Source organism: Sparus aurata, chromosome 1 (genome assembly GCF_900880675.1).
Source record: "Sparus aurata chromosome 1, fSpaAur1.1, whole genome shotgun sequence".
NCBI classification, from domain to species: Eukaryota; Metazoa; Chordata; class Actinopteri; order Spariformes; family Sparidae; genus Sparus; species Sparus aurata.
In genome coordinates this window covers 27,354,713-27,382,589 of record NC_044187.1, presented here as the reverse complement: position 1 = coordinate 27,382,589, position 27,877 = coordinate 27,354,713, and the positions used below count along the sequence as shown (strand labels likewise).

Sequence of the window (27,877 nt, the reverse complement as noted above, 5' to 3'; positions counted from 1 at the left end):
AAATTGGCTTCATCTTGCTGTAGCTACAACTCTAGCACGTGGAGCAGGGATTCCTTCTTTGAGAAAATAGTGCACATACCCAATGAAATGTAACATCATCAATCTGTTTGAGGCAAGCGAGCCCAAAAGACTCCTGGACCAGTATGTGCCTGTATGGCCCACTGTAGCTCCTCAGACATCACCATGCTAAAAGGGTTAGCAGCTTTAGCTGTTTGAACAAAGAGGCCAGCTTGTCAGGTTACTGTGTGTTTGGACAGACTGATAGTGGGCTGGCTCGGGGCCACCACTCTAATCCACTGTTTGTATATATCCTTGTTGGCACTACACCCAGTGTGAACATGGCCAGAGCTCTGAGCTGATGTGCAAACATAGTTGATGAAACTCCCAGTATTGCATTACCACCTCTTTGTCAGTGTGTGTGCCTTAACTCAGAGTGCCAGGTGACTTGCTGATGTGACTGGTGTTTCTGCAACTAGACACTATTTTCAGAAGTGAAAACTTCTCACAAAATGTCAGAAATCATGAAGGCCTGTCACTCAGAAGGTAACAGGTCCCAACATTTTGCTGTGAGACTCAGTCAGAAGTCAGATTTAATCAGTGCGACAAAAAACTCTTTATTTCAAAATGATATAAAGCAAAAAGACACAAGCTGATTTTAGCATCTTCAAGACAGTAACCAGAGAAATGTTTGGTATTTGTACTGGATAATTGACCATCAGTTATCAAAATTAATTGACATATTGTTTCTGCAGTGGATTAGAAAACGCAGATGTCCTCGAATTAGAGGATTCGTTGCCCGGTGACTGTTGGCATAAACATATTGTTCTTGACTTTGTTGTGATCAGGCTTCCTGTGGTACACGTGACTATGAATTAGCACTATGATATTTGTGGATTAAAACAAAATTCATAGGTGGGATCCTCCTTTTGGAAATGATGTCTCTTTTATATATTGCATTACTTTCTTTTTTTACTGTTACTTTTACATCAAACCAAGAAAACAAAGAAAGTCGTGTTTATAAAGCCTGGGGTTTTCTGTTTGTTTCTCCTCAGGGCTGAAAACCTACCTGATCTCAGGAAGGAAGTTGGAGCACAATGTGCAGTGTGGCTGTTCTCAGGTAGGATTGTCAGGTGGAGATTTTGTCGGGATCAGCCTGTCCTCCTGCCCTCAGCCATGCGCACCGGATCTCATCCCTGGGGGAGCGCAGGCTGCTGAGCCCCTGCTGCCCCACCAGCCACCAGACAGGATCGGGGTAAGTCAGAAGAGGCTAAAAGTTGAGGGTGAGACGAATCCCTCTGCTGTACAATTGTTTATTTTTTTAAATGATGACAATTGCATCATTTCAAGTTTTCTTTGTGGCTGATAATCAACACTCTACAAGTCAAATGAATGACGTTTAATATATCTCAAACTGATTTTGTGTGGTATGTTTTAAATTGTAAACCTCTTCCCTTACTGTCATTTTCTCTCTCCAGCCTCCCTGTGTGTCCCGCAGTGTGGTCTTGTCCTCAGGGGCAGAGCAGGGTGATGATGTAGCTGTTCTGAACGGCTGCCAAGAGGAGCACAAGACCAGCAGTGCCAAGGTAGAACACTAACACATGCATCAACAGTGTCAGCACCAGTGCATTTGTCAAGCATTTGTCACCTGGGCCACTCAACTAACTTGCCCTGCTGTGTCCCTCTCTCTTTGTGTCCGTTGTCTTTGCTCATCTGCTTCTTCTCCTACTCCACCTTCTGAATCCTGTCCCACTCTACTTCTTTGTGTCTTCGCCTTTCCTCCCCATCCAGTTCATCCCAGGTCACAGCCCCAGAGCAGCCAATGGTCTCCTGAGTCCTCCACTGGAGGACCCAGTGCGAGCCAGCCAGAGTTCCCTGTGTGACATGCTCCAGGAGAAAGAAAAGAAGACCAGCACTAGTACAGGAACTGGAACCAGTCTAGGCATGGCCGGCGGTGCAGGGGCATCGGGCACTGGAATTGACCACTCCGCCCTGATCCAGCTGCGTGCCAAAAACTTCAGAGAAAAGAGTGACGCCCACTTTGTAGATGTTATCAGGGAGGACAGGTAAGCGAAGAGGTCAAAGGTAGAATTTACTAACTGACAGTACCACTGAAGGGTGACTCGGCATGCAGAGGCCATACAATTCAGAGATCTAAGAGTGTTTTTTAAGTGGTATCAGTGTCCTTTAAAGGATAAGTTCATAAAAAAAAAATCTACTCAGCCTCTTGCTAATGGGAAATCCGGTGAAGTTTGGAAGTCAAAAAACATTTCTGGAGCTTCAAAGCACAACAGCTTTGCAGCATTCCCCAAAACAACTGAAGCAGATTAGATATTACTTTTTTAAATGTAAAAAAAACAACTGCAAAAAAAACAAATGCCCGTAAAGCTCATCCAGCCTAATTGATGTCCCCAAGTGCAGGAGTTCAGAGACTAGCAAGAGATGTTTTTCAGCAAGATTTGATTTTCAAATCATATGTTGTCTCATGTTTTTTCTTGTCTCTCTGTTGTTCACAGTCTGATGAAAGACTACTTTTTCAAGCCCCCTATCAACAAGATCAGCCTTAATTTCCTAGAGAGACCTCTGGAAAAGGCCTATCGCAGCAGCTACAAGGAGGAGGTACACACACACACACACACACACACTCCTTACTCATCACTTACCTTAAAATAGTTCTGGTGAGATGCTCTGACTTTTGAGATTTTTTCCTCACTCTCCTATTCTTGCGAGGGTATTTGTTAAATACTTGATGGGTAGAGAAGCACAAACAGAAACAGATGTCACACATCCCTAGATAACCGGGTTGAGAGACACACGGCCTCAGACAAACATCAGTGTTGTTGTACATCTAGTAGTCTGGGCTTTGTGTCTTTGTGAATATGTGTATGAGCAAAGGGGGCCAGGGTTGTTGCGACGTTTTCCTTGTATGCCCCGTTTCCCCAATTTTATGCCACATCAGTACAACACACACTCTCACACACCCAGGACCAGTTCCAGCTGGCCATCCTGGACCCCACAGCCTTGCAGCCCCCTGCTGTTACACTAGAGTTACTACAGAGTGAATAAAACACTACAAACATCGAACACTCTCCTGACAATTAACTAGAAGTAAACATAGTTTAAAAATTTCAGTTAACATTTTAAAATGATTTTCCCCTTTTATTTTGATATTAACACTGATCCAAATAAAAATCCAGATCCAGCAGATTTAAATATGTTTTTAATTGATATTGGATAAGTTTTGATTAAATTAAAGAGGACTGTTTTTTCAGATTTAGTTTTTGTTTAATAGATCAAGTAATAAATGGTAAGATCAGCACACATATGTTATACGTTTTTTAAGACAGCGACACAATAACTCAGTTATACTAAAATTTACTTGTGTATGCTAAAATGTGTATGCTAAATTTGTAATATTTGTAAATTCTATAATAATTGTCTATGTCCATCAGTAAAGATAAACAAAACAAAACAAAGAGCAGAAACTACATTGTGCCGATAAACAATAATAAATACAAAACATTTTTGCCGTTGGTTTTAATTTAGTCGAGGCACCTGTGCAGTATGTGCAGGCATGATCTGTGGGAAAATTGAGCCACCGCCTGTCCTCAATTCCACTTTCATGTTCTCCTCCAGGTGAAGAACCAGGTTCAGGTGCAGACATTTGCGAGCTCCACCTTCAGCTCCTTCCTGGATGTTCTCCTCAGCTGTTTCGTCTTCCTGGCCCTCACTCTGGCCTGCTTCCTTCCACCTCTGGTGAGCCCGGCCACTGTGGGCCCACCGGCCCCTGCTGCCCTGGCCCTGGCTCCTCTGGCTGGCCTGTTTGAGCTGGCCTCACTGGCGCTGTCCATACGGTGAGGAGGCTTTAGCAGATGACATGCAGATGGGCTGTGTACTTTCGTGGGTGTGCTTTTTTGTGGCAGTGCTGACACATGTTTTGTATCAATCAACATGGGTTTTTTGAGGCTGATTTAAACACATTAATATTAGATTTATTGTATCAAACTTTTTGACCATTTTTTTTTTTAAACAAAATGTCAAGAACTCTGAACTGTTTTCCCAAGATTAAATTTTTTCCTGGCAGCATTGAAAAAGCCTCTGAAATGTCCTTTAGGCTGTCAGTGCTGTGCCATCAGAGCCCAAGTGTTTCCACTGTTTCCAAATTAACTGCTGTAGTGTGGTTGGTATAAAAGCCTGTATCTCTTGGGCCTCAATTGCACAGGATTGAAAACCATAGACCGCGATAGACCATGGTGCAGCACTACAACTCTCCACTGAAACCAAAATAGTTTATTTAATGTGGTGGTTGGCGCACACACCACAATGGATTAACTCCCCTGGCCAGATATGACTGGCTCAAGTCCAGTTTTATGTGAAAGACCAGTTTTGGCTCAGAAATTGGCAAAATTTACATTTTGGTACCAGGTAGAGTTCCAAACCAAAGAAAAAATCCTTTCTACACGGAGTTTCCAGTATTCAAATTGCCAGAGATGTGTTGTATTTATTCCGTGGTGGGATGTGCATGCATCTCAGTGCAGAATACTTGAAAATGAATTAAATTTCACTTAATGCCATGTGAAAATTGGGCAATAAATCATCTTATCCGAGCTGGGTCTCGGACAGCATAGTTGTGTTTAAATAATGTGTCTTAATTAAGGACTGATGAGAGTGTGCTGCAATTTTTTCCTTGACTGAGCAGGAGGAGGACTGGGGGTGGAGTAAGAGATAATGTGTTGTTTATTTCACTCTGTGTTTTACTGCACATGTTTATGTTCATTCTGATGCTGGTCTCCTTCAGAGTTCTGCTGGAAAGTCATCTCCCGTTGTTCTCTCCTCCTAACTCTCCTCTCCTCTATCCTCTCCTCACCTCTCCTCTCCTCTCCTCTCCTCTCCTCTCCTCTCCTCTCCTCTCCTCTCCTCTCCTCTCCTCTCCTGCAGCATGGCCTTCTATCTGGAGGAGGTGATGAGCTGTACCCGCTCCCTGCTCCTGGTGGTCTCTGGATGGGTCCCCCGTCATGTGGTCGGGGCTGTGTTAGTCTCCCTCCCTGCCATCTCCGTCTTGTCCCACCTCACTTGCAGTGTCCACTTGCCTCTCCAGGTAAACTTGTCTCTTGATGGTTGTTGGGATAAAAACTTGGAGAAGACTGTGTGGGAGAAGGAATCAAAGGAAAGAGACTGTGCTGTATGTGGACACTCAAGTAGGTCCACCACACTGCTCTGGATAGAGGGCCTTTATATTACACTGTCTGCAGCTTGGTGGGCGCCCTGTGTAATGAAACAGTTACACGAATAACAGATCAGTTTATTAGGAAAATGAATAGTTATTGAACAATATTGCTGCTCCTGCCAAGGCTGCCATTAATAACTGAATAAACTACTGGTCCTTCTCTCAGTGCCACTATTCTGCCTTGTTACAGGGGCCACTGCTAATTGTGGTAGTGGTACTACACGTGATTTACAAGCTATAATGGTTTGATATCTCAAAGCCAAAGTAAGCACAGTGGAGTCGGCGGTTTGAAACCTTGCCCATGGTGGTCTGAGCCAGAGATCCTCGGAGACCGGCAGAGCCGTTAGCTGGCATTAGCCCTGATAGGAGCTGTAGAAGGCAAACAGCTTGGAGGCTTCAGGAGGCTTCGCCTGTGGACCTTGGCACCAGTAATGTTGACATTTCTTCTTCTCCGAGTCCTGCATGTGAGAAGATTGAGAGCAGTCATACTTTGCAGCGTCTTTGTACCATTTTGTGTCAAGGCCATATCCAGCCTCTGTATAAGTTTGACTCTCTCCTGCCAGCTTTTAGCCAACGGCTGCTTGCAAGATGTGTGGTGTTTTGATATCTTGTTTTTCAAGGATTTTCAACACCCAATTTCTCCATCCACTTCCCTCCCACCCTGCTCTGTATCTCCCCTCCACTCTTTCCATCTCTTCGGGGCTTGCAGATCAAAGTGGGTTGTTAATTAGACATGCCGTTTTCTGGACTTTAATGCCTTTGAAGATATAAAACCCAATAACAGTGCTAGAGGGGGGTGTTGGCATGACTGGGAGAGAGGAAGGACGTGTAAGGATGAGAGGGAAGTATGTTATCCTGTCAGTGTAATTATTAACAACCTGGGAACGCAAAGCAGCATGTTCTACATCACTTACATGGTAGAAAATTGGTATCTGAAAAATCTTGAATTTGATTTATCAAGATAATTTTTTTGCAGTGCGTTGTGTCCTAGCACAGGTTAGAATGCATTTGAGAGTTCAAATATATGATGGCCAGAATTAATAGAGTAAGGTGCAGGCATGTTGACTAGAAAGAACTAGTTTGAGATATTTATCTTACTCATAACCAGTGGTTTAAAGCATACTGTGCAGTGAAATAAAAATGTCAATTTTTGCAAAAATCAGAAACTCAACTCCAAACATAAACATCAAAGTATTACATTTTGCTAAATGTGTGGTTAAAGAAACATTCAGGTCAAGACATGACTACAAAGATTCTGAAGGAGCTTTGACAGGAACAATTTTTTTTTCAATTCTCTTGTCCAGGGAACTCTGTGCTGAGCTATTCCAAGGATGCAACGTGTAGCTATTACAGTCAGAATGATAGGATACAGTCCTCTGCACACTACCACTGTCAGACACTCATCTATCATGTGCCCTGACTAAGATTACTGCAAATAGAGCGCAATGTTGTTTTAAAGATGGTTATAAACTTCCACTGCTTTAAGGGAGTGCAGCTGAATTGAGTTTGATGTCTCTGCATTGTCTCAAGTCAAAGCATGGAGAAAATTAAGTCTTCTTATCATCTGCTGTTTTAGTTTTACAAGTATTAGTTTTGACATGGTCAAAAAATAACATCCTCGTTTCATGTCCTTACGCTGTGCAGTTCATTCAATAGTTAAGTTAAAAAAATCAAGAATAATATACACTTTAAACCTCTTTTTAATCTCACTGAAGAAAATCTTGAGACACAGAAATAAAACTACAGCTTCAACTGAGAAAAGTAAACTGTAGGTAAACAAAAACTTATCAAGACAACACAAAACAAGATACAAATATCGATGCAAGGCAGCGCAAATGTATTTATTCATCACATTTCATAGACAAAGGCAGTTCAAAGTGCTTTACATAATGTGTTGAATCATAAATATGAAAGAATAGTTATAAAAATACATTACTCTTTCAATAAAGTTGAAATATTAACATACACATTTACAAAATGTAACTCCACCAATTTTGTACATTAGAGTGCGTCGGGGTCAAACAGGTCTTGGGGAGAACTATTGTATAAGAAAAAAAGCATTAAAAAAGGCTTTTGTGTCTCCAGAAGATGTAGTCCCACACATTGCCTCCAGTGATGTCACTGGTCTGCATTGCACTAACACTGTTTGACTCATTGTGGACAGTTTTAAAAACAAATGATCCAGAGATATCACCTTTTTTATTCTGCACATTCATCTCCCTTTTGAAAATGTGCCACCTACAGTTTCAGAGCAATTCGATGAGTAAAAACAGAGACAGCCAATGAAGATCTATCTAAATTTACAAGGGGTCACATTCACAACTTAATAAATGTTTTTATAATGAAATATTATGGTGCAAATTACACATAACTTAAGATATATTGCCAAATGCTCGGCATAACTAAACAGCAGTAACAGGTCATCAATATCCATTTTCCTCAGCTTTCAAAACAGCCAGAGCACACAGTGCGAGCTTGGCGTCGGTGTTTACAGAACGTTATAGTTCATCAGTGTGGATGCTTACATCGTCATCATTATGGAGATGGTTCTTGGTGTCGACTGCTCATTAATGACAAATGTACCAGTGTTACTGTACTTAAACAATGTGGTGTTTTGAGTTATAGTCACAGTTGTATAATCAATACACAAAGCAGGTTATGTTTTTTTCTTTGATTCAAGTAAAAAGCACTGACTTATATGCAGAACTGTGGAAAACACTGTTTTTATTGATCTTACCATATAATTACCTCTCCTACTCAACACGCACTCAACCAAGTTGAGCCTCACAAGCTGAACTGCATTGTGTTTTCTTCTGTTTTGTTCACACAGTCTAGTCCTTCTAGTTGCCTTGTTCAGTCACTTTGCTGACTGGCTCCTTTTTCTCCAGGTGACCATGTTCCTGTGCTGTGCCACCATCCTGGCCATCATCCAGTATTGTAACTTCTGTCAGCTTAGTTTCTGGATGCGCTCAGTCCTGGCCACTGCTACAGGGGTTGCGCTGCTGCTGTTGCTCTACAGCCCCTTGAACAGGTACAGGTGAGCACTTTTCATTTGCACACATACAAGAATACCCAGTGAAAAAATACAGAACACACGTTAGGCAACAAATAGACATAAAGGAGGGCCCAGTGAGCACCTGCCAAGACTTCAACGTTGATATCTAGTTGAGAACTGGATGATCTAAGATGTGTTTTTAGCCCTATTTTCAACTGCTGTTACAACATTGTGTCACAAAACAGTTTCCATAATCATTTTCATGATTTCTTCATTTGTTAGTTGAAGGAAAGACAACATTGATTGATAATTGATTAGTTTGAAGGTATGTCTCCACATGAAGACGTAATTTCAACACATTCAACGTTTCATATAAAATGTCACAAATGTGGAATTATACAGGCTGTTGGCTGCCATCCAGACGCTTCCAGGACATTGTAATGGGAGGAGTTTTACACATTAATGTAAATAAGAAAACTTGCAAAGTGCACAATTTAAAGCTAAAGAAATAAATACGAGCTTCACGCTAAAGAGCTGTATGAAGCTGTCATGACTCAACAGGTAGAGCAGCCGTCCATCATTCAGAAGGATGGCGGTTTGATCTGAAGGGCTCAAAAATAAAAGTCCATTATGCAGCTTGTTCGCAGGCCTGTGAACAGACAGAGTGCTTGATGCAAGACACAGTGCAGATTTAAGAGCTAACATCAGTTTGAGATGTGCTTTAAAGGTGCTATATGTAAGAATATTCTAAACATTAATAAATGAACTAATATTATCAACAGAATGATAATAAATAACTGTTTAATAAATAACTGTTTTGACGTTATGTCAAAGATGCCTTTGAATTGTGTTGCCAAGATAGCTTCTGAAGTTAGCATACTAAGTAACTGGCCCCTAATCACTTTGTTCCAATAGTAAACAACACCAACACTCCATTCATGCTTCAAGCTTCCAGTCCTGGCAGAGTCAGCCAATAGGAGAGCTAGCTGCACGGATAACTGAGCTAACTAGCTAACAGCAACTAGTTGTCAGCAGTTGGTGGTTTCTTAAATATGCTTTGTTTGGAGTTTCAATTCAACAGGTGGATAATTCTTACACACCTTAAAGCTATATGTTAACATTTTTGTTAACCAACATTAGAGCAAAACAAGCTTGTATCTAAATTATGGTGGGTTGCTAAAAGACCATATAAGTCCTACAGCTCAAGAATATAGGACTTTATAACCAAAACCGTTCCGAACTAAAACGTTGCATAACCTACCTTTATTGAAGGCCAGAGCAACGTGCAAGCTGGAATTTCTATGTTTAGCATATAGCTTTTATACATATATTTCACAGTATACTGTCTTCATCCACCTCTGTCCTCTATAGCCATAAGATTGGCTCCAAATATTATTTTACCAATTTATTTATACACTCAAACATTTGTAATTGACTCAGTTGTTCTGGTACTACATACCTCGATCTTCCTGTTTTACATTCAGTAAACAGGATTTAATCTGATCTGTACTATATAGTGTATAGAATGTGTGTGTGTGTATGTGCATGTGTGCGACCCTTCCTTTCTCCTGACTTACACCACTCCTGTCGTCTTTCAGCTCCGGTAATAACAGCTTTCCAGTACATGGGTGAGTGTCTCCGTGGAAACAGAGGGGTTTGATGGATGAGTGACATTTGAAGGGTCAACAGGAGCAACAGCTCTCTTTTGTATTTCTCACAACTACAGCTCTCTCTGGCTTTTACTCATTCTCATGCTTTCCTGCTCTTTATTCCACCATCCTTCCTCCCCAGGCTCTCTTTCTCTGTGTCTCCCCATGTGCACCAGCAGTAATGGCTGCTAAATGTCACTAGTGGTGAAAATGACTCGTGTAGCCGCCTTGAATTTTGCATTACGAGTTAACGAACTAGACTACTGAGGAGGAGAGAGGGCTTGAAAAGACTCTCATGCTTTATCATTTAGGATTTTGACTGGCAGTCGCTTCTCAAGGCATTCAGGATACAGGATCAGCTCGGTTCAAACAGTCATTTAATGGGCTTCAGTCAGCTGACCTGTTGGTATTTATCAGTTTTTATTAGTTTCTCCCCCAGCATGGAGCATGAGGTTTCTGTGGTGGGGTTTTTAAAGGACATATAAACCCTCAAACCTTTTCTACGTTGAGCATGCATATATGTACACCCCAGCTACTTGTTAGTAGTTAGTCAGTTTTAGATCAAAAAATAAATTGACATTGGAAGATTTCTAGAGTGATTTCTCAGTGATTCATCTGTATTTTGTCCACAGTTTCAATGCTCAGACCTTTTCATTTAAAATGAGTTCAGATTGAATTAGTAGTCTGCACTCCAAGATTTATTTTTTCTGCGTCTAAAATTATGATTTTACTCGTCATCTACTTTGACTTCTGTTAGTGATTTACCACATATTCTGCAGGGCTTTTTGATATCACCTCCAGAGAAGCAGGACAAACATGCTGTTCTTAGTGAAAGATGAAGCAGCTGGGTAGTGAACTAGAAGTGAGCATTAGGTGTGATTTATCGAAGCCAGAAAAGTGTTTCTGCTCTAGGATGGATTTTAATGGATTTTGAGGGACTTACTCTGTTATCAGATTTAATTAAGTCTGCGCTGGTCATCTACATGTAGCACACACCACCACTTGCAACAGATTGAGCCAGAAAATGCAAGGCAAAATACCAGTAGCTGCTTTATTAGTAGCCCTTTATTCCTTCTTTTCCAAAAGCCGCCACTGGGGTAGGCATAAACATGTTACATGACGTGAAGCACGAAGTTGGGCTGTGAACAGTGACAACGAATTTGTCTTCAAAATAAGAGCTTTACATTGCACCCCATTGTAGTTTAGAACTGGGTTCTTAGCGGGGGGCTTTTAATTTGAAAGTAGCGACCGTTCCTAGCTTGCCACTACACAACAAGCGGACACAACCAAACAGCTACAGAGACCGAGGAGACGCTAGCATCTCCTCGATCTCAGCGGCTGTCCAGTTGCTCATCTTAATGTCCGCGGATAAAGTGATGGACTGACTGCTGAGATCAGCTGTTTCCTGGTTTTAAATCTCCCCGGCTGTTGGTCGCACAACAGTGCAGGTCATTGACACCTCCGCTTATCTTACGCAGGGGCCGGCACATTGACGCCTCGGATTTAGATAGCAGGCGAGGCGGAAATAAGTGTATCCTCCAAGGCGGAAAATCGGCGGACCAAAACAGACCCCCAATTTGCCGCCCTCTATCTAAGACCGCGGACCTAGCCGCCAAAAGGACGGGCAAATTGGCGGCTTGGTGCTCTGTCTAAAAACGGCTAGTGTGTCTCAGTGGTTATGTGGTGGATTCTCCAGCCACCCTCTCCTCTTTCCTCTTAATCCTGTTAATTATTTCCCTGCTTTGCTGCGCCTCTGTTTGATATCCTGATGTTCACGCTCATCATAACTTTTCTTCTCTTCTCCATTTTTTCATTCAGACTGAATGTCTCCACATCCAGTGATGGTAGTTCAGCATCAGTCCCTCCTGGCCCGGACCCTCCTCCACGACCTCTTGACCTTCTGGTCCCAGAGGCGGTCTTGGCCTTCTTCTTGCTTCTTCTCCTCGTCTGGTTCCTCAACCGTGAATTCGAGGTCAGCTACCGTCTCCATTACCATGGCAATGTAGAGGCCGACAAACACCGCTACAAGATCCAGCAGATGAGAGACCAGGCTGAGTGGTTACTGGGAAACATCATCCCCATCCATGTCGCTGACCAGCTCAAGGTTTTTGTTGTTGTTGAAATGAAAATATCCTAATTATGAAGATTATCCAAACAATGCTGTGTTTGGTGTTCAGTTGCAAATACAATACATCTCATCATTTTGAATTTGATGCCTGCAACATATATGCCAAGAGAGCTGGGACAGGGATACTACTGTCTTCCATCACCTTTTCTTTTAACAACACTTGACAACAGATGAAATGTAGCAGTTATGCTAACTCTGGCATATTTACATATTTTTGATACTCTTTGATATGTTAATTAATATTCATTGTCCTAATCAAATTAATTAATTAATAAAAAAAAAAAAAAGACAGTTTGCCTGTTGGACCATTTGCCCACACAGTTTTCTCACAAAGTTGTGAACCACGCCTCATCCTTGCTTGTGAAGGACTGAGCCTCCTTTGAGCATCATAGAACTTTCCCAGTATTTTGTGGCCCCTATCCCAACTTCTTTGAAACTTGTTGTTGCCATCAAATTCAGTATAAGCATATATTTACACATATTAATAAAGTTTATTAGTTTGAGCATCAAATATAATCTTTGTTCCGTATCCAATTGAATATTGCATTTGCAAATTATTGTATTCTGTTTAATTAATAATTTACACAACATCCTAACTTTCTTTTGGAAGCTGAGCTGTATCTTAATATGAGCTCATTGTAATGCAGCCATCTTTATCTCATTTTCTCCTCAGGTGACCCAGAGCTACTCCAAGAACCACGACAGTGTGGGTGTGATCTTTGCCAGTATCGTAAACTTTAGCGAGTTCTATGAAGAGAGCTACGAGGGTGGGAAAGAGTGCTACCGTGTCCTCAACGAGCTAATTGGAGACTTTGATGAGCTCCTTCGTAAACCCGAATTCAAAAGCGTGGAAAAAATCAAGACGATCGGTGCCACCTACATGGCAGCATCGGGACTGAATGTCCGGCAGCTGGCTGAGAATGATGATGAGTCTCCACACGCTCACCTGAGGGCACTTTTCAACTTTGCCTTGGAGATGATGGGCGTCCTAGATGACTTCAACAAGAACATGCTGGGTTTTGGTTTCAAGCTCCGTATCGGATTTAACCACGGGCCACTGACGGCGGGGGTGATCGGCACCACTAAGCTACTCTATGACATCTGGGGAGACACTGTTAACATTGCCAGCCGCATGGACTCCACCGGTGTGGAGTGTCGGGTGCAGGTGAGCGAGGAGAGTCACGCTGTGCTCAGTGCCATGGGCTTAGAGTTTGACTATAGAGGTACAGTGAATGTTAAGGGCAAAGGTCAAATGAGGACCTTTCTGTACCCCAGAAGTGGGGAAAATATATATCAAGACCGAACGGAGCTGGGTGCCAGCGTTGGACCCTCTTCCATGGCATCAGTAGCCAATAAGACTTCAGGATCTGTTGCCCAGGCAGCAGCTCCTCCTCCCTGTTCTTCCTTTTCTCCCACTACTCCTTCTTCCTCCTCCTCTCTTTCCACAGTCCCTCCTCAACCACAAAGCGCTGTACGGCCTTCAAGAGCAGGGCCTGAGCCTGTTCAAGCTAAGTCCTCAGAGGCGAGGGAGGAGGGATACAGGGACGCTCCACACCTCCCCGGGCAGCCCCCTGCCACAGACCTTCACCTCCCTCCCCACTCTGAACTAGGCCCAGAGCTGAGCGCTGCACAAGTGCCCTCCCAGAAGCAGCCTGCTCCTCTCGCACTTCAAGAAGAGGAGAATGGAGAGGAGGAGGAGGACGAGCTAACAAAACTCAACGAAGAGTTTTATGCTCGTCTCTGATCCCTGTCATCTGTCCCCCTGCTGCCCTCAGCTGCTGCCCTTTCAGGACCGACTGCAGGTGTGGGCAGGACATCCCTCCCTTTAGACATGGGTGAAGAGTCTTCGGCATTGATGAAGAAGAGATAGTTTGACACTCCAACCCAAACGGTGGCTACAGTGGCTAGAAAAGTGGCTGCTCACGTCTTTAATGGGAAGGGGTAGACCTGTGTTGAGCACAGCGGTGTATTGGGGAGAAGGCTGAAATGTGTTCAGATGGAAGGAAGTGTTGTTGGTGTTTTTTTCCTTATTTGTTTTTGTTATTAAGTGCCTTCAGGACTAGAACAGTGAACGAACAAATATGAACACTGAACAACGATCTAACAATCATAGACTAAGGAACATGCTGTGGTTTCTTACTCCATACTTTTACTTTCAATGTAAGTATTTCAAAACAATCATTATTATTGTGCCATATCATTTGTTTTAACTTGATCAAAATCTTGACCTTAAGGGAAAATAATATTAGATTCTATATAAGTGCCAGTGCAGCATGACAGGCTGAGCAGGGAACTATGGGAAGAATGAGGGAATCACGTGAAGCAGTGTTAATTTATGTATTCTGCTTTGACATGAGGGCTTGATACAGTATTCATTTGTGCTTGAGTCTCAGTAAAAAGGGACATGCTACCAAGCAGGCTGCATAGATTTTAGTTGTGTAGCAGCTAAATGCACATTTTAAGCACAGGTCTTGCACAGTGTTTTCTCGACCACTTGTATTTGGTAGTTATCACCGTCAAATAGCTTTTAAGGAGGTTTAAACAGAGCTCTAGTCTGTCACAGCAAGTACAATCAAAAGCACAAAATCAAATCAGATAAGGGAATGTAGATTTGGAAGAAAAGTGAGAGCGTCAAAGAAGCAGGAAGGCACTTTAAATATACCTAACAAAGTGATACTCCACTCAAGATGTGTCTTCTGAGTATGAAGCAATGTCTGTAGACCTGAAAGTTGGGTGCTGAAAGGTTGTAGTTTGATTCTGAATGGAGCATGGTGAATACGCACAGATTTAACTGATTTTTGATTCCATGGAAACGTCTCAAACGAATCCTGCAACCAAGTCTTATTTAGTCTCAGTCTTCTCGGTATGAATAACCCTGTCTGTTTTTTCATTGGTCCAAGCCATTCCATTTGAGTGGACTTGGGTCTCTTTTCGAACCAACTTGCAACCAGTTGTGTTTGGGCACCTAAATTTTAACCAGAGCATTGCGACCAAAAATGAATTAGTTCTCAACCCGAAAGATTGGTTCCAAGCCGAATCCCCAAATTAGCAGGTTTTCCCAGCAGGTTCCCTTCAAAACTGGTGAAAACGCTGGCTGGTAAGCTGGATAGCAAAAGGTCCAAGAATCTTGGATGGAATCAGTTCAGGAACCGGAGCCCGTTAGGTAGAAAGGTGGTATCATAGGCTAGCAAGACGCCTGCTGTACTGCATAAAAGAGCGAAAAGATATTCTATATTTTTATTGTTACTCAATGTTGTGAAAAGATCAAAAGCAGCAGTCTGTTAATCCCTCTTTTATGCCTTTTTTCTAGTATTGCAGACAGTATGGTAATGATAGGAAACAAGGAGGGAAAGAGATGGGGAAAGACAGGCAACAAAGGTTCCAGGACATACACAAAACGGGGGAAGTTGCAGTTTAGATTCACAACTTCACCTCTGTTTCTCAAGCAGGAATTAATTCATTTGTTGTGGATTATTTTCAGTGGCTAAACTTGGTGTGCCAGCGAGTATTATTTGCAACAAAAACTCAAAATCAAAACTACAGAGTCCATGTTCATTGTAATAAAAGGGAAACGTCAGCCAGTGCAGTGATGTGGCTCATCTGTGTGTTTTTATTAGTTTTTGGACATCTAAGGCACAGAGGTATAAGATATTTCACTACACTTGACAACACTTGATTGTTTTCATTGTTGGTTTAGCTTTTTTCATCAAATTTGTTTACAATACAAATAAAAACACCAGACTCACCCCGTAAAGCTTACCGGTGGGCGAGACTTTGAGACTATTAAGATTTTGAGTGGAGTATCACTTGAAGTGGGACTGTGAGGGACAATCACTGTGTAGTTCTCGATAGATGATAGGGCGGTCCACAATGCTGTTGGTGAAAGTGTCGAAGCACAGGTCAGATCAAGTGCAGTCTCTACAGTACTTTGTGTAAAACCTCAGACTTAAATGTTGTGACGTTCTATCCATTGCCTTCATTGCCAGAGGAAAAAACAAACATTGGTCAGTCCATCACTATAGATGTATTAAATAGTTAAGTATTGTCTGCCTTTAGCTGTGTGGTTTGCTGTTGAAGGGGAGGGACTTTAAACTGTGTCACGGCTTTATACAGAGGGGGCCCTCTACTGTATCAATATACTTAAATTGTGCCACTTTAATTGAGTGATCTACAGGTGCAGTGCAACCTAAACTAGCTGATTGTTTTGTGGTGCCTAAAAGAATGACTGTATTTTTTGAGTATTTTGGTTTTCAGAAAGTTTTTTTTTTTTTTTTTTTTTATCATGCTGTTTTCATAATGAGGATAGATTGTGATTGTATGTTTGAGGAAATGATGCTTTTTCATGCAGGTTTTGATGCAATTGTTTTTGACAAATTCCATTTTCTTTTTTGCTCTTTTCCAGTGCTTTCATTCTGTCAGTAATCCGTCGCCTGTTCCCATCTGTAGTTCCTTACTCACTTCATGCATTGTCTTTACTCCTGAGAGCACTTGTTTTCCCCTTGTACTTGGAGTGTGTGTGTGTATGTGTGTGTGTGAGAACTTTTACTCCAAGTCAGTAACATCAAAAGGTCAGTGTAATAGGATGCAAAAGGAAATCAATCAAACACAACGCCACTGTTACCTGCTTTTTGCTGTTGCTGTAGAGGAATTACATGCATAAGCTACATTCAAATGGAGACAAAACAGCCCTGACGTTTGAAATCTGTACAATAATCCATCAAACCCATATCACCGACACATCTTTCAGAGATAGGATGAACCATCTGTGTTTATGTAGCCGCCTCTATCTGTAGCATTTAAAGCATCTTTGTTTACCTCTGCCATTGTGCACTCCGAGCATACACAACCAGTGCCTTTCGAATTTGAAATATGTTTAATCAGTGTGTGTGAGCTGTGATTGTTTGTATCAAATGATCGTGATAACTCCAGCGGCACAAGCATCCTAAAAAAGTCCAAAGAGGTTTCCTCAGGAGCTGTCACTCTGGATTGAGACACAAAAATAGCTACATGAGGTCTGTTTTTTTTTGGCAACAGGCATATCTCTGTTGTACACAAACTCTCAACACGCTCAATTTTGCCAAACCTAATACACTATACCACACTAAGTTATGAAAACAGATGGGAGGATAGGGTATCAATTTTCCCCCCACATTTTCCAGATTACCCTTCTCCCTCACAGTGTTAGGTGATCCTCTGTGATTTTCTGGCCATATCACTTTAGCCCTAATATGCACAGCATTGGCAGACACTAGCCTCTCCAGCAGTGCACATCTGTACACAGGCATGAACGCATTTGTGAACTCTGCTGGCTCTGTGATGTATGATACAAGTGAGTGTGACCTGTCTGCATGGGAATGAATGAGCGGCTTTCTTCTTCGCTGGACACACTTCATTTTTGATCCTGCACCATGCTACCATCCTTTCATTTCATTTCAACATCGTTCTTCCTCCGATCGTGTTGAAAATTAAGCATGTGTCGTCAACACGCAGGATTCTGCAACTCACTAAGCTTTGCTCATTTAAGGCTGCTTGGATTTTGTTCCTCTCTGATGGATGATGTGTGTATGAAAATATTTGTTTTCATTCTGGCAGAGGACAAGACCAGTCCAGAAAACAGCCAAGTGCAGTGAGGCCTGTATTGTTGAAGAAATGTGATTGTGCTTTGTAACAGAAACATGAGGGAGAGGCATAAAGGGCACAGAGTCTTTTATTAGCACTGGTTTAAATCATTACAGCAAAACAGCATAGCCTAATCACTCATTTAAATGGTGACAGCTCCACATCATTTTAATTTTCTAGTCAATTCAACCCGTATGTGTTTTTTATTACACTGGGACAAACATTAGACAGAGTTGTTTGATTAAAAATCTTTGTGTATTCGTTTTTATGTTCATGAATGAGATGTATTATGTATGTTTTGTGCACATTACCCATGTATCATTTATCAACACATGATCGTAATCTGTACACATTTGCACAAAGCACTCAGTGTTTGTACATATGCAGTTATTTTATGTCACATATGATTTTTTTTTTATACATGTGCATGTGTCAGATTTTTGCGAGAAAACAATGAAAAATGAACACGTATTATGAAATTGATTCAATGAGTGTCTCTTTGAGAAAGTGTGAGTGTTATGATTTTATTACTCCTTTTTTCAGTGTGAGAGAAATAAATCTCCAAGCAGAAAACAGCTGAGTGCACTATGACGTATGTAGATAAGTTCATGTCAAACCATATATGAGGATTCACCCAATAATCAGACTGAATAGCCATTTTGTTTTGTTTTCAAATTGCTGAGTGATTTAAAAACCAAAAGCCAAATGTTCCCAACACTGTCGTTCATTCATTGTGTATCTACCGCATATTTTACTAAATAGTCACTACCAGAACCTATATTATTTATTATTTAGATTTTGAAACATGTGATTCTCACTCTTGGCAGCAGAACAAAAGCAAAAAAAAAAAAGAAGAAGAAAAGAGTGGTACATCTCAAGACGGGACATGAAGTGGGGAAAAAAGTCAAACAGAAGAGTTTATTAAATGTGATCTAAAGGAAATCAGCAAACCATATAGCCACCGACTGAGGGTTGGCATCTTTTGTGAATTTTGTTGTCGCAAAACCTCTTACTTTTGTGATTGCGAAAAATCTTATGATCATTATTATTATTTTTTTAAAATCCAGATCCTGTGAAATGTTTACCTCAGACTCAAGGTTACATCATGTAAGTCCAGGTGACCATATTATACCTGCCTTTTAATTTCTTTCCTTAAAATAAAAAGACAGGTAACCCTACCACCATGATGGCATTCGACTTGTGTCATAACTGCTGTGAATTCAATATCTAGAGGATGTTATTCAAATTACAGTCAGGGTCAAAATTTTAAGTAGTACTGAAAATAGGAACAAAGAGCTATAATTAATGCGCAGAATTTGTTTTAATAATCTACTTAACACTAATTTGGAAAACACCTTTCTGTTATATTCCATACTAATTGTGCCATTATGTATGACTTACAAATGACTGAAGCGACTGTAGATCGCCTGCCTGCGTGTCTCGCGGTGCTGTAGCGCCCCTCGTGGCGGACAGGGGCGCTGTTTGCACGTAGGGCGTGATTGCGCGGCCCCTCCCCCTCCACAGCCGATCTGGAAAAGAAAAAAAAAACTTTTTTGTATCGAAGGAATCAACAGCCGCCATCTTGTCGTGGCTCGGAATTAGGATTTCGGTCCAACACTGGTTTTTACGTAGAAATCGAGCATCCTTACCGCGATATGACAACGTCCTCCCCCCGAAAACGACATCTTAACATCGCCTCGGAGACATTTTGTGCGAAAAAACGGGAATTGGATCGGTGGTCGTCGGGCAAAAAAGCTCCGTATATCTGATTTCCCCTTCAGAGTGCGGCGATTCAGCCCCTGTCGCCGTCCGGGAGCAGTATTGTTTACCGTGGACCAGCGGAGAGCTGACCGTGACTTTCGAAGTAATTTGCAAAAATACGGCATTTTTATGCAATTGTGCATTTTTGTGGAGCTTCGCGCGATTGTTGCATGAAGAAATTTGACGTCACGAAAAATGGGCACTTGGTACACCTAGAAATTACGACCTTTCCCCGGGAATGCAGCAATTCACCTGATTTTATTGGATTGTCATTCTGAAGTTCGATTTTTACATGGGGAATATTTTATTTCGGGGTATTTAACGATGATAATGTGGGTGTTGGGTGTTGGATTATCATGGGGTGAATGGCGGTGGCGAAGCGGGGCGCTATTGCATCTCTTTTGAAAGACGGACTCTCGCAGCAAGGAGTAGCTAACGCTAACAGTTAACTTAGCTGGTAGCAGGCAATTAGCTAGCTATTAGCCAGTTAGCTAACGTTAGCAGGCTGCCAGCTTGCTAATGTGCTAACCGGGAAGGTTCGGGTTGATAGAGCAACTTCTCTGCCATAAGGTTATCATAATTAGCAACTTAAGCAACCAGCCGGACAAGACAGCAGCTATGGCTGAAAACCTGCTGGACGTCGGACCTCCCAACTCTAAGCGGCCGAAGCTGAATTCACCTGCCCTGTCAGCGTCAGATGGACCAGGTAAAGGCCTCAACACTGTCTGCACATGTAACATTAAACACCGACATCATGAAGATATGCACTTGTCATTCCCGTATGGTGGTGCCTCTTTACTTGTATTTGAGCAGCCATGCAACACAGTTTGAAGTCATGATGTCAGCCAGGTGTGCTGAGCTGTGAAGTGTGGTTTTACTGCAGTGTTATGGTCTGGTTCTGTGGTGAGCGTGTGATAAAAAAGGACCTATCCTGTATACTCAAATGCCAGCCTTTTAGGTACACTTGTCTTGTGCTAACAGTTTTGAAATAGATCCTACCTCCATGAAGTAGTATCCAAGCCTCTTTGTAACACGTAAAGAAAACTTAAACATTGTTCAACATTATTAAGTTGAATGTCTTGCAGCACTGATGCTGCAGGCTGCTTAAGTTATAACCTGGTGTACCACAGCAGCAACTGAGCATGTATGTGTTGGCTAAAAGCATTTCTTTTATTTGCATGACCCCGAAAGCATGTGGCCGTAAACTGCTTTTTGTAGCAGGCTGTAATGATAGAGAATTCGTCATCACAGACCTGGTTACATGATGGAGATACGGACACAGTGACTGACATCTAAGACCGCGATCATATTACACACACAAATAAGGCGAAGTCTGCCAAAGACATCAAGCTTATTCTCGAATCAAATGTCGCTTGATTCATGGCACACTGTGCATCAGAAATAGATGTTGACTGTAGCTAATCTAGTCTCCAGGCTGGACCTTCTAAAGCGTCTCCGTTCATTTGAAGAGGGATTTTTATTTTGTTTAGGGCGGCTGTAGCTCAGTGGGTAGAGCTGGTTGACTGGTGGAGCCGGGACTGGTTCGAATCCCGGCTCCCCAGGGCGGGACTGAGCTACATGTCGAAGTATCCTTGAGCAAGATACTGAACCCCAAAGTTGCTCCTGATGTGCAGTTGGCACCTTGTGTGAAGGCAGCCACTGCCATCAGTAAGGGTCCTGCGATGAGCTGGCGACTCATCCAGGGTGAACCCTGGCCTACGCCCATAGAGTCACTGGATTTGGCCCCAGTAAGCCCCGCAACCCCTTAGGGTCGAAAAAGCGGCAACATCCCGCAACCCTCACGGATAAGCGGAAAAGAAAACGGAACGGAACATCCAGTGTTCAGTTGTGTGTAGAGTAATGATCAAAAGAGCCTGCAAGAGAAAATAAAGGGTGAATAACAAACAGTTTGGCACGGGTGCTCAATTCAGCTAATAAGTATGAAAACATGAATTGGCAGAGGCATATCGACATTCATCTCCCTGGCCACAGCACCCATAAGTAAGCTTATGACCGCACACACCAGTCTGAGTCAACGGCCTTTGATTGTGCTGTAAATATTTTTTATAACCTGAAGTTCTTGCTTATCACTTTATGCTTTGTTTGAAGATTTTATGATATTTCTCTTGGTAGACGCACACGGTCATGAAATGAAATCTCTTGGAATACATCTGCAGGTGTGCTCTGTGTAATCGGGATTAGAAAAAAACCTTTTTGACAGGTATCATGACAGCATTAGTTTTAGTAAGTAATGAACTTCTGCCTTGCTCAAAAGGTCAAATGAGCCTCATTGTAAAAGTGTAGCCCTCTGTTCGGAACTCATGGTTCTGCATAAATATATTGCGAAGATTAGAAAAGGTACCCTGTAAAACTGTATTGGATACCTTTTATTCGAGGTAGTTAGAGGTATGGTAAACACTGGAAACTCTCTTAAACTCTTCTTAAAGTGGTTGGTGTGACTTGAGGGGGAAAAAAGATGTCCTCTAACATTTCTGAACACTTTTAAGGTCTCTTCAGGCTAGTCTTTTTTAAAATATATAATATCATTTTCTGACAGTGTTTCTTGGCCACTGGACAGATGACTTTGTGATCCAATTATGAAGTTGGGAGGTTGTTAGGAATTTATTTCCTCAGCAGAAGAAAAACATGTAACGTTAACCGGCAGACGACTCCTGTGGGCTAAACATGGTTTACTAGATACTGTTGGGACTGATTTACAACAGCAGACAGAAGATGGGTCAGAGAAACTTGCTAGTGTAGTAAAATTTAGGCTTAAACATATCATACAATAACACTCTGTTAAACCATCAATCAATGCTATTGATATTAAAATGGATTGAAATAGTAAAGATCACAGAGACCTAACTTGTAATCTCTTGTAGCTCATTGTTTTGGTTTTTTGCCTGCACGTTTACTGTATGGTTGAGTGTGAGCTGGTCTCATCGAAACCTTTAGGCAGCGGTCACTCCCACAACAGCTCTGAGTCGTCTCACTGTATCAAATTGTGACTTTTGTGTCACTAGCAGTCCAAAACCCAAAGACCCATCATTAACTGTCCTGAATATATTTCTGATATTGAGATTAATTGATTGTCAAAATAGTTGCCAACTAATTTTTCTTTTGAGTGATTAAGCTTATTGCTGTTGGTCTATTATCTATTTGTCATCCTGATTTGACCTCGTAATGGGCAAAGATCCAGTAAGTAATCTTTAGCGTAACTTTGGAACACAAGTCGGGCAGCAACATCTCTTCCAGAGAGACTTTCTCCATCCACACCAAGCTTGCAGCGTATTTCTCCTCCCTGCTGGTGCTCTCTGCCAGCAGCCGCTTGATTGAAGCACGAAACAACATAATAGAAACTCTGAGCAGCAGACCTCTGAATGTTTGTGCTGAACGTGTCCTATCAACTAGTGCTTATAAGAAAGGTATAATGGGAGGAGAGATTTATTGTGTCATTTTGTTTGGAATGGCTTGATTGTTGCTTACAATTAATTAATCCTGAGGGTGCTTCACCTCTAAGTCAGTGCCTTGATATAATGTACACTAATATACATGTTTTTGACATTTGGTAAAACTGGAGCAGGCGGAGAAAATGCAAACTCCATGCAGAAAGGCCCTGCCCTAGCTAAGAATCATACCCAGGACTTTCTAACTGTGAGGCTGCAGTGCTAACCACTGAGCTACAGAGTTGTCGGTAAATATAAATTGTTCAGCACATTCTGCATAATGTACAGAATATGATGTTTTAATAGGAATTTACAGGCAAATTATTTTCTTGAATTACACATATATGAAATGGCACATGTTCTTCATTATGTTTGATTTTGTCTAGTCTTCAAAAACTGAATAAGTTGGACAGTTTTACAACAAAGAAGCTGTCACAGCAACAAAAAATTACAACGCCCATCACACATGGCAGATGCACCACATGTCTGTAGTGATCAATCATTGAAATGCCCCGCCTCCACTTTATAGCTTTCGCCAGTTACAGTTGGGACCTAATGGACCCTGTGGGACAGCACTGGGCGACAGTATCATCAGCCGTAAATTACTGTGGATAAAGAGCTGGCTTCCACTCTTTAATGGAAGTCATGCCTGGAGCTTTGTGAGCAGCAGCCTTCTGCTCTAACATTTGGCCTTTGCCATTTGCAGTACAGCCAGGTTTGAGTTGCACGTCCAGTTTTAGGGTTTAGTGTAGCTAATGGGAAGTGTTTGCATAATTATGCCAGTAGTAAAGCATATATCCTTGCATCGTGTCTGAACAGTCAAGATTTGTGTGTGCCTGTGGAGGTTCCTTTTTATTGTAGTGGCAGAGCGCAAACACATGCCCTCGTCTCTCTGTTCAGGCCATATGTCACTCCTCAGGGTCCCTGGGCTCCCCTTGCCCCTCTGTCCACAGAAAATCCATTTGTAATGAGCTTGGCTTTTATTAAGATGTCTGTACATTGTGATGACTTTTATTTTTGTTCAAACAAAGTGTTAATGCACATCCAAAACAGTTGCATTTTGATTGCGTGTTTATCATAGTCTGTAAATGAATGATAGTCTTAAGCTAATTTCTTCTTTTCTTTAGGAAAGTAGATGTGTGTGAGGAGCGTGAGTCTCACTGTACTGTGTCTATATGCTCAAAGCATAAGTAGTGGGTATTTGATACAAGCCTTGCAGAGATCTTAGTTCAGCTTCGTGTGTCAGTCATGGCCATGTCAGTAAACCCACCCGCAAACACCCACCTTACCAGTTTGCAAATGGCAGCTTTAATGCCTAGCAGACAGACAAGTAAGCTCATGACGCAGCTGCTAATGGAGCCATTTATGCGTCTGCCTGCGGGCAACCAGAAAAACCCTGAGAAAAAGAAGGGGGAGCAGCAGGGCGGACATGGGGAGATGTAGGGTGGTGTGTCACCACCCACGTACTCCATCCATGTAAAGCGTCCTTTTGTAAGCTTGGCTAGTTTGTAGCATGGGCTCATTTTTAAATGTTTTAATGCTGTTCATTGTTTATGTCCGTGCTTGTATTTGCTTTTCATGATGAAATTAGTTCTTGCTGTTTTCACTGCAGATGCTTGCATATGTGTGTGAAGAAGAGAAGAGTGAGGCTGAGGAAAAAAAGCTTTTTGTTTTTGTAGACGACCCAGAAAATTCTGCTTCTTGTTTTTGCAAGCATTCATAGCGAAAATCTCCGTCCCAAGTCTTCTTAATAAATTAAAAACACAATACATATTTGACCATTTCTGTTCTTCTTAAAAACACAGTTCTGTCCAGCTTTATTGGGTAGACTTCAAAAGGAGCTTCTTTCAATCATTAAATCTGTTGCATCTGCATTTTGTTGGACCTCCTTGGATTTTGACTGGAAGAGATTGTCATTCCAGTGACTGTTGATGCATCAATTTGACTTCCTAATTAAGTAAAGAATACCGTTAAGTCACACCCTAACAAGTTCATTTAGAAAATACACAGATCAGGCATTCAGACAAAAACAGTGAAAAACAGACCAATGTTTGACAGAGGTTCACAGGACAAAAGAGTAAAAATAACATTTGAAATGGGTGTAAAAACCAAGATGTAGAACTGAGTCCACAAAAGAAAGTAGCAGTTATGTGTTAAAAAAAACTGGCCAAAAAACTAAGGAATATTGGACTTGGATTTGCCAGGTGGTCAGAAATGTAACTGTATTAATGCTAATGTTGCTCCATCCGTCACTGTTGAATGTGTAAATAAGCAACTCTTCAACTATTCATTGCAGGTTTAACACTGAATCTAGAGAAGAAAACTGCAGCGGCATCACTTTTTGGGCTGCATGCAAATGCGCTTCCCTCGGGGACATGGGTAGTTGGTGAAATTTATATCACACAGACTCTGAAAGGATAATTTCTGTGTAAATGACACATTTTTCAAGACTATATCTTTTAATACCACACCCCAATTTGCAATGTTACAGCAGATATTATGAAGGTTTTCGCTTCAGTGTTGCATACATACTTTTATATTTCCCACAGGATTTCATGAGACTATGGTGGGTCGACCTTGGATCCTCTAGTGGCTGCGTGGGGCCCCGGAAGAAAATGTTGCTGTATTAGAGAAGTTAAATGCACCAATCTGGTGCACTTTGAGAGAAAAATTCTCATCAAATCTCATACCTTCCATGACCATACATGAGAAATTGTGGATTTAAATGTTTTATTTATTTCAGGGTTTCCCCTACATGTAATTGACTGTGGCGCACCGCCACGGCAAAATAAAAGCCGCTACACCTTAAAAATTCAGGCATAAATAAATCCAGTGTTAGAGAAAGGAAATATTTTACCGTCGTCTTCCACCGCAGTCTTTGACGTTAACTAGCATGTTGGATATTTAGCTTGATAATTAACTGAGGATTAAAATGGTCACTTAAAGCCGAGTCCTGCACGGGTCTTATTTTGCAAACCCGCCCGAACCCGCCAAACCGCATCCGACCCATTTTCTAACAGTAGCACAAATTACATTCCGTACCCGAGCCGACCCGCTATAAATTGATACCGACGCCCGAAGGAAAATTGGACGGACGCAATTTTTAAAAGTTAAAGTAAGACAGCGTGGGGAACGGGAGTTCTGGGAGGGTGCAAGCACGCATGAATAAGCTCATATGGAATATAAATGCCTATCATTTGTGTCGCTAATAATGACTGATGATAAGTGACGCCTTGAAAATGACAATCGTAAAACCCGACCAGCCTCTCAGGCGTCCGACCCGATCCGCATCTGTGTCCAACACAGTATATTATTTTTCACCCGTGCAGGACTCTGACTTAGATAACTCCTCTCTTGAAACCAATAATAAAAATAGTATTTCTTCACAATATTACAGTTCATGATGGCTGTGTGAGAGCATTAAAAAAAATGAAATTCCCTAAGTAGCATATGACATAAGTATAAATATTACAGTATCATCTCCGCAGTAAAGTGGATGCGCCTGTAGAGAGATTTACACAATAAGTAAAACACAGTGAGCTGGATAATTTAGCTTCCCCAGTACACACGAATAGTACCTTAACTACTATAACTAATAATACTAGCACATATAACAATAATAAAATGTATTTATCTCTGCTTTCAAACGTTCGGGCCGCCATGGGCAGGTAGCTAGACTACTTACATGTTTAAGGTGGTACATCATGTTCGTCGTGGAGGAGTGATAGGCAAAGTTTTTCTTGCAAAGTTTGCATGTCACCTTCTTGGGGTCATCCTTCTTCTTTTCAAAATGATCCCATATTTTAGACGTCTTTCCCGACATGGTTGGCTATTAATTGTTAACTGTCTAACCGCAATGTCAAAGGGACCTGCCGTGTTAAAAAAAAAAACACTGACAGTGAGTGTCACGATTTCCTGTATCTGGGCCTTCAAATTAGAAGCCCTCCAGCCTTTTATACACAGGCCAGCTGCCAGTCACATAGATTTTGACTTAATTTTGACAAGACACGGCTCCAAATGTTTTTTTGTTTTTTTTTCCTGCGACCAGTCGAACCAATGAAATTTTGGTTGGCTAATGAGTTTTTGGTCGACTATTTGGGGACAGCCCTAATATTTAGTGAAGTATGCTCCATACAAAGTCACATATGTACTGTGTAATAAAGAACATTTTACCAACAAAAATTATATTTTCATATTTAGATAATTTATAACAAAGTACATTTTGCAAAAGCTCAGTAGGTTCAACAACTTTTCATAGCAAAGAACCTGCCGTATGCAGTGATTGAACACTGTAGCTCAGTAATGATCTTTCCCTCTTGTTTGTGGATCATGAGCCATCTGATCTAGCATCTAGTTTTTTTCAAACTCGGGAGACACAGGAGAAGTAGGCACTGTAGGCTGCAAGGCAGTGGGAGGGAATACCCTGCTCTAGAACGAAGTGGGATTGTGGCAGACGAAACGCTACATGATCTACATCACTTATGTAAATCTTTAGTTACTTAGGAACTTTTATTTTTATTTTTTTGCATCTTTGCTACACCCCGATGCTTGCACAACATAAACCTACAGTCGTATCTAATTTTGTGTCACAATATCAATATTCCTATCAATATTCATTTATTCCTTCATTGTGGCTCCAGGTGGTTTATCTCACAAGGAGACTTTTCTAACAGAAGCCCCTTTTTAGATAGAAACAGCGGCACATTTGCAGCAAGGTAAAGGCTGCAATCTGCCGCCTTGTCGGTCTAAAAGGGATATTATATATGTAATATTCCTTCTTTTCCAAAAAGCTGCCACTGGGGTAGACGTAAACATGTGGCGTGGCGTGGCGTGGCGTGGCGTGGCGTGAAGCGAAGCAAGAAGTTGGGCGTGAACAGTGGCGTACGACATATGCGTCATAATTTCTATGCAGCTGCCCGCTTAAGGCCGGCGGGATACAGCATAATCATGAATGGCCACTGCCTCGTAATGGGTGGTTCTCCCCTGCTGTGGTATTAAATGTGGCAACACTTGATAGATTTACTTAGACCTGTGGCCCATGTTCTCGCCTCCTCA

At 41.7% G+C, this 27,877-nt stretch overlaps 2 protein-coding genes across 8 annotated transcripts in view; both read left to right on the top strand.

The window, feature by feature from the left end:
* Window positions 1-18,485, top strand: part of LOC115585445 (adenylate cyclase 9) — a 44,533-nt gene extending 26,048 nt beyond the window's left edge. For both annotated transcript variants that reach the window (XM_030423820.1, XM_030423831.1), the window contains 10 exons: window positions 1,053-1,252; window positions 1,476-1,583; window positions 1,789-2,063; window positions 2,514-2,616; window positions 3,634-3,851; window positions 4,936-5,095; window positions 8,113-8,261; window positions 9,818-9,847; window positions 11,687-11,972; window positions 12,670-18,485. In XM_030423820.1, the coding sequence (XP_030279680.1) occupies window positions 1,053-1,252; window positions 1,476-1,583; window positions 1,789-2,063; window positions 2,514-2,616; window positions 3,634-3,851; window positions 4,936-5,095; window positions 8,113-8,261; window positions 9,818-9,847; window positions 11,687-11,972; window positions 12,670-13,740 (2,600 nt within the window). In that variant the 3' untranslated portion in view covers window positions 13,741-18,485. The remainder of the gene's footprint in view (window positions 1-1,052; window positions 1,253-1,475; window positions 1,584-1,788; window positions 2,064-2,513; window positions 2,617-3,633; window positions 3,852-4,935; window positions 5,096-8,112; window positions 8,262-9,817; window positions 9,848-11,686; window positions 11,973-12,669) is intronic.
* A 672-nt stretch (window positions 18,486-19,157) lies between these two features.
* crebbpa (CREB binding lysine acetyltransferase a) overlaps window positions 19,158-27,877 on the top strand; it is a 55,291-nt gene continuing 46,571 nt past the window's right edge. For all 6 annotated transcript variants that reach the window (XM_030423798.1, XM_030423791.1, XM_030423774.1 and 3 more), the window contains exon 1: window positions 19,158-20,082. In XM_030423798.1, the coding sequence (XP_030279658.1) occupies window positions 19,995-20,082 (88 nt within the window). In that variant the 5' untranslated portion in view covers window positions 19,158-19,994. The remainder of the gene's footprint in view (window positions 20,083-27,877) is intronic.